We start from the raw sequence: 12,963 nt of genomic DNA, 5'->3' as shown, positions 1-12,963 counted from the left end.
AACTCTGAAGGCTACATATTATTTCTCCTTTATGAAAAAATTTTCCTAACGAGCAAGCTGAGGCTCCGAGGATTTCAGCAAAACATGCACAACTGCACAGCCAGTGTAGAGAGGAGTTGGGCTTGCGATGCGACACTACTTGATTTTAATGCTCATTTTCTTTCAAATAAACACTGTCTCTAAGAAAAATGGTAAGTTCACCATCTACTGAGAGTCTCTACGCCTGGCACTATTCTGAACGCTTCACATGAGTACATCATTTAACCCTCACAATATTATGATGCTACGATGACTATATATCCATTTTGCAGTTAAACAAATGGAAGATAGGAAAATTAAGTAACTTGACCTAGGTTATTTAGTGGAAGAATTTTCTTCCAATTTAGGTAGTTTGGGAAGGCATAACGGAAGAAGTGAGGCTTTCTGAATTTTCATTGATTTAGACCAACTTATGCAGAAGGAGGATTTCTAGGCAAGGAAAATGGTATTTGGAATGGCCCAGAGACAGGAAAGGGCTATGATAATCTCAAAAAAGTGAACATTTCAGAATGGCTGGGGTATACAAGTCATCTTGACCAGAAGTAAAAATTATAATAGGAAACCTAGGCTACTATCAGGTACTATCAGGCCAAGAAGTTTGAACTGTATACAGTAGGCAACCCAAAGCCATTAATAATTTTGGAGAGTGAAATGGCTGATAAAAAGCTATTATTTATTGATCCCGTTACCAACCAGTTATATATAGCAGTCTCTACTTCAAGAAATCACAATTTTACAAAATATTTATTTTACATTCTTCCCAAGAACATGAATATTTATAGCTTCCATCTAAACAGCCAATTGTTCTTTTTTTTTTTTTCTTAAATAAAGCCTCTTTTAAGTGACCTCTTGAAAAAGCAGACTTTTATGCCCAGCCCAAACCACTTTAACATCTTTAACTTTCTATACTAAAATCAAACAAAGGACACAAAGCAGGAAGAGGCAGGAGTCTGAGCCCGGGGAAGGGGCCAGGTTCCTTCTGACATCAACCTAAGTCAGTTCAGATGCACTATAAAGTCATTAAATAATTAAACTACAAAGCAAGAACAGGTAGGTGGGAGAGAGTGAATGGAGACAAAAAGGACACGTTTGTTCCATTTCCACCAAAAACTGGATTTGAAATATTATCAGGCCAAAGCCCCAACCCCTCCCCCCCATCTTTATGTAATGCATACAACAAAAATGCAAAGTGAGGATTTTGTGAATTTAATGACTGTGGTTACAAGTGTTTTCTGCAGTCACATACCCTGTGGACTTGGAGAGGCTGGCAGTCACCCATGCTATTTGTGCCCCTACTTCTGAATTTGTTTCCATGATGTCCAGCACTGGTGGCAGCCAGCTCTCCCCTGCTCCTGGGCTGCCATCTCATGCCAAGACCCCTATGAGGTGCAACTTGCAACTGGTGATCAGTAAGAGATGAGGAGAAGCTTCTTGAATGGAATTATCTGGCATGACTCCAAGCTGGGCAAAGTCTGCATTCAAGTTGGCCTTCTTCATCATGACAGTATCTAATTCAGCAATTTTCACAGATGGTGTGTCTCAGAGCATTCTGGGCTCCCAAAGGCTACGGAATGGATTATCTGGGGCTTTGAATCCCCAGAGCTGGTTAGAAAATAACACTGAGCACCTAGAGTGAGCCAGGTGCTTGCTTCATACATATTCCTTTTCACAACAGCCTAAAAGACAGACTACTCATTTAACAGAATAGAACACAGCAGCTTGAAACAGTTAAGTAGCTACGGTGTGTTCAGGCAGAATCAGGTCTTTAACCCAGGTCTGACCCATTCCTGGGTCTTATATGTAATCTGACCACTGGACCACATGCCTCCCCAGGCCACCACCTAGGCAGGTGATCCCAATCAGTTTATAAACAACAATCATTTGAGAACTGGTTTTTAAAATACACATCTTCAGGTCCACTCACAGAAGTACTGGATACCTATTTCTATCTAAATATGTACATCTGTATCCACATTATATAACTATCTATTTATTTAAAACAGAGTTTTTTAACCTTGGCACAACTGACATTTAGGGCTGGATAATCCTTTCTCATAGGGGGACTGTCCTAAGCATTGTAGGACGCTGAGAAGCATCCTTGTTTTCTAATTACTAGATTCCAGTCGCACCTCTGTCCTAGTGTGACAGCTAAAAAGGTCTTCAGACATTGTTAAATGCACCCAGGGGGTGTATCACTCCCAGCTGAAAAGTGCCCAGAAATTTTGGGAAAAAGCATATTCAGAGTTTGGTGTTTGTAAGTCACAGGCCTAGGTTAGGATCACTGTATAAAGAATGTGAAAGGAAAAGAGAAGATTCTGGAAGACAATAGGCTGAGTATCCTTTCAACCTGCAGAATTTGCCAGCCCGTGAGCACAATAACTAACCTTGGCCTCCAGAGTGGATGTGTTGTCCTGGAAGCTTTCCAAAGCAGGATACAACATAACGTATGTCCAAATATGAAGTGAAGGTGACATATGTACTCTAGAAATTCTAGAAAGTACCATTTGACTTATGAAAGTATGACTTGTCCACATTTTTCAGAGCACTTTTAACAAATTAAGTTTATTTGTACACTGCCTAGCCCCAAACTAGTTCACAGTAAATATTCTGGATCCACTTAACTTTTATTTATTATTTTTCTTCAAAGAAACTTGCAGTTAAAAATCACTTTATCTAAACATAAGGTACAAAGCTGAGGTCTTAAAATATTATTATTACCATTTCATTTCACAGTAATAAAAAGAGGAACTTTAAGAATACATTCTCAAAAGTGGTTTATCCAAAAGCATGAAAGGAGTTGATAAAATGAGTACAGGAACTGTACTCTCATTCCTAAACTCTAGTCACCAAATGGCTTTCTACCTGGTTATAGTTACTCAAAGCTCTCACAGAAAATGCTCTTCTGAATTCCGCCTCTGCTGTAGGTAACCTCCATTGAATCAAATATACCTGTAACTCTAATTGGCATAAAGTTCAGTGCATGACCGATGTTTATTGATTATGTTGAATATGTTTTTTATGTGTTTATTAAAAGAAAATATCCAGATAAATAGAATTTAGGACATCTTTCCAAGTGTTTTTTTTCAAAAATCAGATCAGGCATTCTATACATTTCTGTAGGATCACTCTAGGTAGATTAGTATTTTTAGAATGTATTTTAACTGTACTATAATTGAATACAATAATATAATATGTCACTCCAGGGTATTTGAATATAAAAGTATCCTCTTAAAACACTTTTTAAAGAGCCAGTGTACTTTAATCTTAGAAGTTTGTCTAAACGACTTTTGGAAAGCACGCCAGTCAAGTGATTCATTTTATGTATTAATCCAGCTCAGTTGACAAGTAGTTGCTAGTACAGCACTTCTAGCATTGATTAAGGCTCCATAAAAGGATTTTGGCTCATCAAAAATGCTGGCATGGCATTAGGATGTAGGTGTTCCCATCTCTTGTCTAGAGAAACAGAGTAACGTGCCAAATTTTTTTGGTGGCCACAAGCATTTCTGATAGGTGTTACAATTATCAAATAAATGTACAGGTATTAAAGTCACCAGCATCCCCTGTGTCTTACCCCACCCCCCAATCCTTCTAAATTAGAAGTAAATCTTGAAAGATGGCCTCTGAATGAGGGGTGGTGGGGTGTAGCCACTGTGCTCTGTGTGTTGGTGCATTTTCTCTCTCTCTTTCTCTCTCTCTTTCTACCTCCCTTCCCCCCAATTCTTATTCTAGGAAAGGAGGCTATCCTTACTGTAACACAAGCATCAGTAGTCATTACTGGGATGTGGCAAATCTTTTATCATTCACTGAGATGGTTAGCACTATGAAAAACAAAAATCTGATTGCTTTTTTCTGTCAGCATAAAATGAGAACATGGCCTTGTCCTGAGAAACATTATCTAGTAATATTTTTCATAACTTCTGTGCAGTGATGATCTAATAAGAATCTAAAAGTAATTAACTGGATCTCATTTAGCCAATCAAAGCCTTATTCAAATATACATTTTTTTTCCCCCAGGATTCTAAAGGAGCCATAAATTGGGGCATTTTGAAAAACTGGGATCTAATCCAGTCCATGATCTGATCAGGGTTCAGTGGTAATAATAAATTGGGACTATTAAAACTGGGAAGCCTTCCAACATTTTATTTTGCCCACACCACAAGATCTAGCAAAATCTACTGCAAAAAACAGGGATATTCAGTGAGGAGTAAAACCATGCTGAATTAATCACTTGTGTGTAATCATGCCAAAACATGGGTGTTTTCAACAGTTTAAATACTGCCAAAGTTTAAGTTCAGTAAATAATTAATTATAGAGAGTCTCTTGGCATATCAAAGAAATCAACCTTCTGGTTTCTTTAATAAAATACGTACTCTTTTTAGGATACAGTAATGAAAAATCCTATCAATTCATTTGTTGCTCTATGTATTTAGAAGGGTAATACTTATGTAGGTTACAACTAAAATATTAATTCAGAATATAATACTTTCATTTCCTTTCTTAGAATGCAATAAGCATCTTCATTTTTCAGCATGGACAAATGTTGGATAAACTCTAGCCTTATTCTGGTTTTCATTTCAATTTCCAGTAACATAAAAATTTCCCAAAATTAAATAAAATTCTGAGAGTCTGGGAATAGACTTTCACCCACTTGTATTCTCAAACTATAAATGGTTTCTGAATGTTTTTATTTCTCTAAGATGCATTTCGTTTATGTGGGGAACTTGCAGCTGCATAATTAAATCTTGGTTTGCCAAATATCAAAAACACATGTATTGATTTAAACTAAGGGAACAGGCCACAAGCAGCTCAGCTGATAAGCAAGGGAGAAGTGTCTGCAGTTCTTGGAAGGCTTCCTAAAAGGCAAGAAAACTTAGAACCTTGAATTCAGACACTGAACCAGATTAACTTTCCTAAATCTTAGCTTCACTTTCACTTAGACATTCCGTTCAGGCCAGTTGTTGAAAACAAGAGCCATATGTTTTCATACTTCCCGATCCTGGGACCGGAGAGGTCGCCTCTTTCCCCTTCACCTCTTCGTTTACCCTACTAAGAGTCTAATAAGATCTACAAAAACAACGTTTCATTAATGCATTGAAGAGCTCCCCTGCAAAAGAAACTCTGACAATGATATAAGAGTAATAGGAAATCTTGGAGTACAAACTCATGTATTGTTAAACTCACCTCCCCATATTCGTAAGATGCTTTATTTAGTGAAATTGTATTTCAGTAACATGGGACTTTAATGGAAGACAGCCTTTGGTGTCAAAGGAGACTTTTTTCCCCCTCAGTACAATAATCCTAAATAAATGAGGGGGACATGTTTTTCTTTACCTGATCTCCACCTGACTACTGAGAAGGTATTAAAAGTACAACATGCAGGTAGTACTTTAGAGATCCAAGAATTTGGTGAATTTCACACTTTGCACAAGTTTACAAACTTAAGTTCAAGTCTTATAATCAAACAAAAAAATATGTTCACCAACTGGCTAAGATAATCTCTTGCTTTCTGCTCATGTACTAATATACATAATCTGAATGTTTGGAAAATGTTAATTGAATTTAGCGTGGTAAAAAATTCTAGAAGAAATAATCTTTGAATATAATAGTGAATTAATCCTCCTAGCAATGGACATCGGCATTTGGACTAATGTTTTATTATGACCAATCTCACTGAAGTATGAAAAAGATGAGTTTATTTAAAACAGGGCTTCACTGCAATGGACTGTTTGACTTGTTTCAGGAGGGAACACATGATCAGCCCAGGAAATCAAATATGAGACAAAAAAGACCCTGATGCACAGTGTTGAGCAAGAAACTTAGGCTTATCCACTCCGATAAGAATAGTGCATATACCACCACATGAGCCAATGCCATAGTAAGTTCAAGAAAGCCGGCTCTAGGAAATTCAAAGTCAATGCTTCTAGACTTAGGTATTTACACACTTCTCAAACCCTAAGTCAGAGAGATAATCTAAGGACAAATGCAGCATTAACAATATGCAAGATGACTTTTGATGGTATGTGGTTTAATGTATTTAATTACATTAACTCCCATGATTTTTCATTTATATATATTTTATTTATTTGGATATATAAATATAAAGAAGGCAATGGAGGCCATATATCAATGACTGAAGCTTAGGAAACGCTGATCTAGTCCAATACTTCCCCAATGCACTAATTCTTTCTCATTTAGCTCCTTATTTAGACATTTCCAGTGGCAAGAAAGTCACTGGCTCCTGAGCCACACTAATTGTCAAGATGTTTTCCCTTCTTCCCTTCTACTAAGCTGAAGGCTGCCTCTCTTAAAATAATTCCTCATTAGCATCTTCAAGAAAATAAAATGAATGTACAAGAAGAGAGAGAGAGAAAGAAAGAAAGAGAGAGGAAGAGAGAGAGGATAGAATGGATGGTATAAAATACAGTTGATTCCTCTTTTATGGGGAAGTTCCTCAATCATGTGAAATCAGCTAACTCTGAAGACTATGCATTCTCAGGTCCTTCAACATTTTCAAAAGACTTGGATTTAGTGCCACCATTCTTTGTCTGTGAGAGAGGGTTAGGACATTCCAGGTATTATCTCAGCTGCATAAAATTGGAACTATCGTTTCTTCCTTCACTGTGAACATGAACTTCCATCATGTAGCCTAGGACTGGATTAAGTTTTTTGGCAGTCATAGACTGATATTGACTCATGCTAACCTACCCTCAAGTAAAACCATCAGGCAAAGTTTTCATATATTTGGTACTAAGTCAAACCTTCCACATCCTGTGTTTATACTGTTCATTTCTGGACCTAAAAGCAAGACTTTACATATATTCCTATTAACTTTCTTTGTGTTCAATTCAGTCAATTGTTCCAGATGATTCTGTCATCGGACACATTATCAACCCCTGTGGCTTCTTGGCATTCAAATATTATATGATCAACAGGCACCATCATTTGATGCCAATTTCAGCAGGCCAACGTTAAAAATAAATTTTGAGAAAAACTTTTTTATTGCAAGCCTATTCTGATGGAATTTTTATTAGCAATCTTGTGGTACAGTTCCTCAAACAGCTAATAATCCCTCTAGGGTTATGTCATCTGGTGTGCATTTCTCTATGTTATTCACAGGACATCATGAGACAATCAATTCTAATGTCCAAGAGAGTACTCTCACTCTTTGTGAAGTCCAGAGACTTGAACAGCGGTTTTTAACCACTACACTGACAGTATGAGGCGGAAAAGTCATTGTTGGGGGATGGGGACTGCGTCTTATGCATTTTAGGATGCTTAGCCACATCCCTGACCCCTACTCAGTACATGGCAGTAGAAACTTTCTCTCCTGTCTCTATCCCCTCAAAATTGTGACAATCAAAAATGTCTCCAGATACAGCCAAATTTTCCTTGGGGGATGAACTTGCCCCCCCGCCTCCCTGAGAAACACTGTTCTGGACTCTGAGTTCCTTCAATCTCATCTAGTAACTCAATCCACCTGTTATGACTTTTTTTTACCTTTTCATAGCTATAGTTATGAAAAAGCTATTTATATATAGTACCAAATACTCCATATCATAAATTAGATATACAGATAAATAAAAATGAGATATAGGGATCATAATAAAAATAATGGGAGAAATGGAGAGGTAAGATACAATCCTAAAATTTAGAATTGAAGTTACATTAACCCTTAAGTGAAACAGTTACAAGGAAATTGAGCCTTCAAACAGGAATTATATGAATTATAAGTTAATCTATAAGAATATTTGTACCTTGATGCTTATCAAGGTACTACTATTTGGAAGATTAAAAAAAATGGAAATAGGTTATATGTTTGACAATAAAAGACAAATAAGTTATGGTATATTGATCTCACAGAATATTAGGTGGTCATCAAAATGACATTTTCAAAACATCAATGAATGGGGAAATGCTCATAATATAATGCTGTGAAAAAATAAGATCCTATACATGTGTATGCTGTATAGATACCAAGTTTTCAAAGGAAATATATACATAATAAAAATATAAAATATTAATTGTGGTTATAAAATTATGATGGAATTATGCATGGTTTAATAGTATTCTTTATACTTTTCTATGTTTCCAAAATTTTCTTAATGAACTGCATGGGAGGTGCTTGGGGAAAGTGATTCCATACTCCCTTAGGTGTGAACACTGGCAAGGGATCCTCCTGAGTCTGCATAACAGTGTGCTAGTGAGGTAGGGTGCTTCAGAGAGGGCGTATAAGAAAGATGACAATATTTTTAGACTGGGTTATTCAGTCCTCTTGGGGGAAAAAAATCTGTGTATCATTTTTCATAGAATAAGAATAGTTTAACCTAGTGTTCCAGCCAATTCCTATCCCTTTAAATCAAGTGGTTCTCTGACTTTAGAATGTGGAAGAATCACATAGGGTTTACCTTTTAAACACGGATTCCTGGGCTTCAACTCCAGAGAGTCTCACCCTGCAAGTATGGTGTGGGATTCAAGAATCTTCATTTTTAATAAGCACTGCAAGTGATTCATTCTGATGCAGGTGGTCCTTGAACTACACTTTGAGAAACACAGCTATAGGAGGTCATGTGGTTTGATTTGGATGAGTATTTTTTACCTCTGTTTTTGGTAATTTCTTCCTGGTTCTGCACTAAATAGAGTTGGTATTGATGCTCAGTGATGTGTTGGTAAACTGGCTCTTTGAAAAAGCAAATCCAACTTATTGCATATACCAATTTCTGAGTGGTAGTAAATATTCTCACTATAACCAATTTCAAGTACCAGTGGTTTATCAAGTAGCTCACAGAATTCTTGAAAGCTTAATAATTGTCTCTCACAAGCTGGTACAACTGGCTTCAGCACTTTATGGTATATATTCTATTCAAGTGCTTTAAATCCTTCGTAAAAGAGATACTTTAATGAAAAACTATTAAGTCTATGCTAGCTAGTACAAAACCAGCTAGCAATGGGATGGCTTGAATCATCTTAAGTTAATAATTTCCAAATGTTTTAGACAAAAGACAACTTTATGAACTTTTATGCACTATTTTGTATTTTATTTTTTCCATTGCCTTGCCATGAAGAGTGATACACTCGCTGAGTTCTTTAAGAGTTGTGAATTGGTTTCCTATGGATGATGGAGGGCTAAGAAATGGGACTCTGGGGTTGGGAACAATGCCAAATGCTCAGCCTCCGCCTGCACCCGCTATGGCCCTCAGGCCCTGAGCTGTTGAAATGCCCTTGGTCATTAATTCTCTAGCACCTAACCATAAAATCAACTCCTCTGACTTCTTCCCCTCACACAGGACTGAGATGATGTTGTCTCTAGGAAACCTTTATCAGATGTGCTTTATGTGTTCATGTGTGGGATGTAGCCTAAATGAAGGCTAATAGCGCACTTCTTTCAATATTTTGACCAGACACATTTTTTAAAAAATTGGACCTGAAGCCTATATAGCCAGCTGAGGCGAATTTACAGCCTTGTTTTAAGAACAAAACTCCCTCAGGCACCTGCTTCCTAAAGGCAAAACCAGAAAGGAAATGAACTCTTGCTTAAATACAACCCACCTTATTTTATGGGTTATCAATTTTCTGGCTGGCACACAGTTCCCTAGCTACTCTGAGTAACCCTCACCCCACTTCCCGCTCCAATCCCAAGCAAGTATTGAGCTGCAAACAATATAAAGTCTGCATTCTAGCAAACAGCTCAGTTTGCTGAAGATGAGGCATAGGATGTGGGCCCTCAGTAAGAAAAGCCAAGGGAGCAGCAAAGACCGTCTGCGATGGGAGCTTAGCACACAGATGTCTCTGCCAATACATGCATTAAATCCTTAGCCTGAATTACATTTTACATTCCAGGATCCCTGCAGTGTGGGCTATGATGGAGAGTTCATCTTTCTTGTCTTTGAGGCAGCTCTGTCAGGTGAATGGTCAACAACAATGGAAAGCACTTGATTTCCTTTTAACTGCTCCACTGACCCTGGGATGGAGCTTAAAAACCTCCCCAAAATGAGAAAGGACTAAATAGGTTTTTTCTTTTTTTTTTTTTTTTTCTTTCTCGCTTTTGATAAAGTCAGTCTTCTCAATGGGAATATCCTACAAGATAAGGGTCAAAGTTTAACAGTAGAGACTCTTAGCCTGCTCTGTGCTAGAAAATAATGGATACGTATGATTTTTTTAGTATACATACTAGAGTATTAAAATAAGTATGAGATTCTTTAAAAAATAGAAGAACTATCGGTACTGAATGAAAAGCAAGTGAAAAATTGGACAAATCTGACTGGATGCATGATGAAGTCAGAATTAAATACTTAAAATTATAAGCTAGCTTTGTCAAATCTCACTTTTCTCCAAGTTTTAGTTTTAAAGGCAAAGAATTTTCAGGAGAAATATGAATACGCAACTACATGTTTCAAAAATCAGATATTTACACATCTACTTGGGATAAATGCCAGAGTTAACATCACAGATATGTGAAGGGCCTCTTGCCCAAATGGAAACATTAAGCTTCTCAAACAGGAGAACTCAGCCCTTGCAAACTGTCATTATTTCAGTAAATGGAACTGGCCCTTTAACAGATGGGCGACATACTTCGCAACGTGCTGATAGCCTAATAAAAGACACTGGCTTTTAAAAAATGAAGGACATGGACTTCTCAAATTACAGTACCCAAATGGATTTAGCAGAATAAAATTAAGAAGCATACAACAGTTTGACAAAAATTAGAAACAGACTATGGAAATATGATAGTCCTAAACATCAACATCAAAATGATCTTTTTATTAAAAAAAAAAAAGCTGGTTATTTAAACCACAGGGAAAATAACCATTGATATAGTCAAAACCAGGGGTAGCATATTATGAAATTATAAATAATGATATAATAAAAACATGAAGTTAATTTCTTCTCTAAATATAATAAAAATCCCCCAAGACAGGCAGTCTCCTTTTATATCAGATGCCTTTCCCTTTGTATCAGTCAACCTCTATGCTTCTTAAAATAAAATTTCTCCAGTTGATTGATGCAATAACCAAATTAAATACAGACCAGAGGCTCAAATACAATAAGGGCCCAGTATTTCCACTCACCTTTCCCGTTCTTCTTTCATTTTTTCCAGCTCCTCTTCTCTCAGGCCTCCCTGCTTCAGAGGGCCTTTGGGCTCAGCCTTCCCACCCTTATCGTCTTTCTTTTTTCCAAATCTAGTGAAACATGAAGGAGAAGATAATGGTTAACAATAATCATGTTCTTCTTGGGGTACATTTAAGATATGTATGAGATGAACTCATTAAGCCATAATTTTTTATTCTAAGTAATACAAGATCATGCTGCATAAAATGGAAGTAAAATAAGATACTGAAAGCAGAAAAATAACATAGTTACTGAATTCTCTTCCTTGGACCCTCCTTTTTCCACTTAGATATTGATTGTGCAGCATGCACAAAATCATGTGATTAAAGACTAAAAATGTCAAGCCATTAATTCAGTAGAGATTAAAGAACTGAAAGCTTATCATTAATATATAAGTAAAAACGGATCAACCTCCTAAACAGGCCTCCAGAGCTCCAAGAGGTTTGACATTTAAGGTTAAACTCGTGGGATGATAAGATGATGGTGCCACAAGCGGCCTTACCAAATACCTACTTCCATGCCTTCATTTTACAGAGGAAGAACTGAAAGGTCCACGAGCCTCGGGCCTTGCCCAAGACCACCCAACAAGTTCAGGACAGGGCTGGGACTAGAGCTTGGGGAGGCCTCCTACACTGCAGTCTCTCCTTCACAGCGCATGCAGTCTCTTCTGGAGCCTCAGGCCCCCTAAGTTGTGAACTGAGCACAGCAGCCATGATGATACCTTATGTTTTCTCCATGTTGATTGAGATACAATTGACACCTAACATTGTGTAAATTTAAGGTGTCCAATGTGCTGATCTGATCATTTATAAGTTGAAAACGATTACCATCATAGTGTTAGCTACCACCTGATCCTGGCATCTAGTCACCTCTTCTTTTTTGTGGTGAGAACATTTAAGAGGTACTCTTTTAGCAACATTCAAGTACATCATACCTTATGATCAGCTATAATCACCATACTATACATTAGATCCCCAAATGTGTTAATCTTACACTTAGAAGTTTATACTCTTTGACCAACATCTTTTCATTTCCCCATGATAGCCATCACTCTACTCTGTTTCTCTGAGTTTGTCCTTTTTAGATTCCACGTAAGAGTGGTATCATACAGTATTTGTCTTCTTTGTCTGAATTATTTTACTTAGCATAATGTTCTCAAGGTCCATCCGAGTTGTCGCAAATCACAGATGTCCTCCTTTCTCATGGCTGAATAATATTCCATTGCATACTCAGGACGGGGCAAAAGTGGGTTCACAGTTGTTCATATAGAAAATAATACAATAATTAATAAATAATAATACAAGAATAATCTCTGCGTTTTGGGTACTCACAACTGTGAGCCTACTTTTGCCCCTCTATATACCACATCTTTTTATCCATTTGCTGGTGCTGGACACTTAAGCTGTTTCCATATCTTGGCCATTGCGCCTAATGCTGCAATGAACACGGAAGTGCAGATATCTCTGCAAGATCCTGATTTCAATTCCTCTGGCTATATACCCAAAATATATTGGGTTCCGGATTGCTGGGTCATATGCTAGTTCTAGTTTCACTTTTTTGAGGAACATCCATACTGTTTTCAATAGTGACTGTACCGACAGTCAACAGTACACTAGGTTTCCCTTTAAAAGAACAGTGTGTTTCCTTAGCATTTTCAGAAAATATAATCACACATTTGAAATTTTAAAAAGCCATTAAATTATTAGTAGGACACATTCTTAAAAGACAGGCATTTTTCCCAACAGGTATTTTCTTTGGAAGCAATCTCCTATTAAAAAAGAAAGAAAGAAAGAAAGAAAGAAAGAAAGAAAGAAAGAG

General features: G+C 37.1%; 1 protein-coding gene across 1 annotated transcript in view; it reads right to left on the bottom strand.

Moving 5' to 3' along the window:
- The window catches only part of PARD3B (par-3 family cell polarity regulator beta), a 966,908-nt gene that overhangs the window by 177,844 nt on the left and 776,101 nt on the right, over positions 1 to 12,963 (bottom strand). The window contains exon 19 of the mRNA XM_090282860.1: positions 11,106 to 11,216. Coding sequence (XP_090138986.1) covers positions 11,106 to 11,216 — 111 coding nt within the window. The remainder of the gene's footprint in view (positions 1 to 11,105; positions 11,217 to 12,963) is intronic.

The sequence above is a fragment of the Furipterus horrens genome, unplaced genomic scaffold (genome assembly GCF_987537825.1).
Source record: "Furipterus horrens unplaced genomic scaffold, mFurHor1.1.pri manual_scaffold_1, whole genome shotgun sequence".
Classification (NCBI taxonomy): domain Eukaryota; kingdom Metazoa; phylum Chordata; class Mammalia; order Chiroptera; family Furipteridae; genus Furipterus; species Furipterus horrens.
This window is presented reverse-complemented; position numbering and strand designations above follow the sequence as displayed.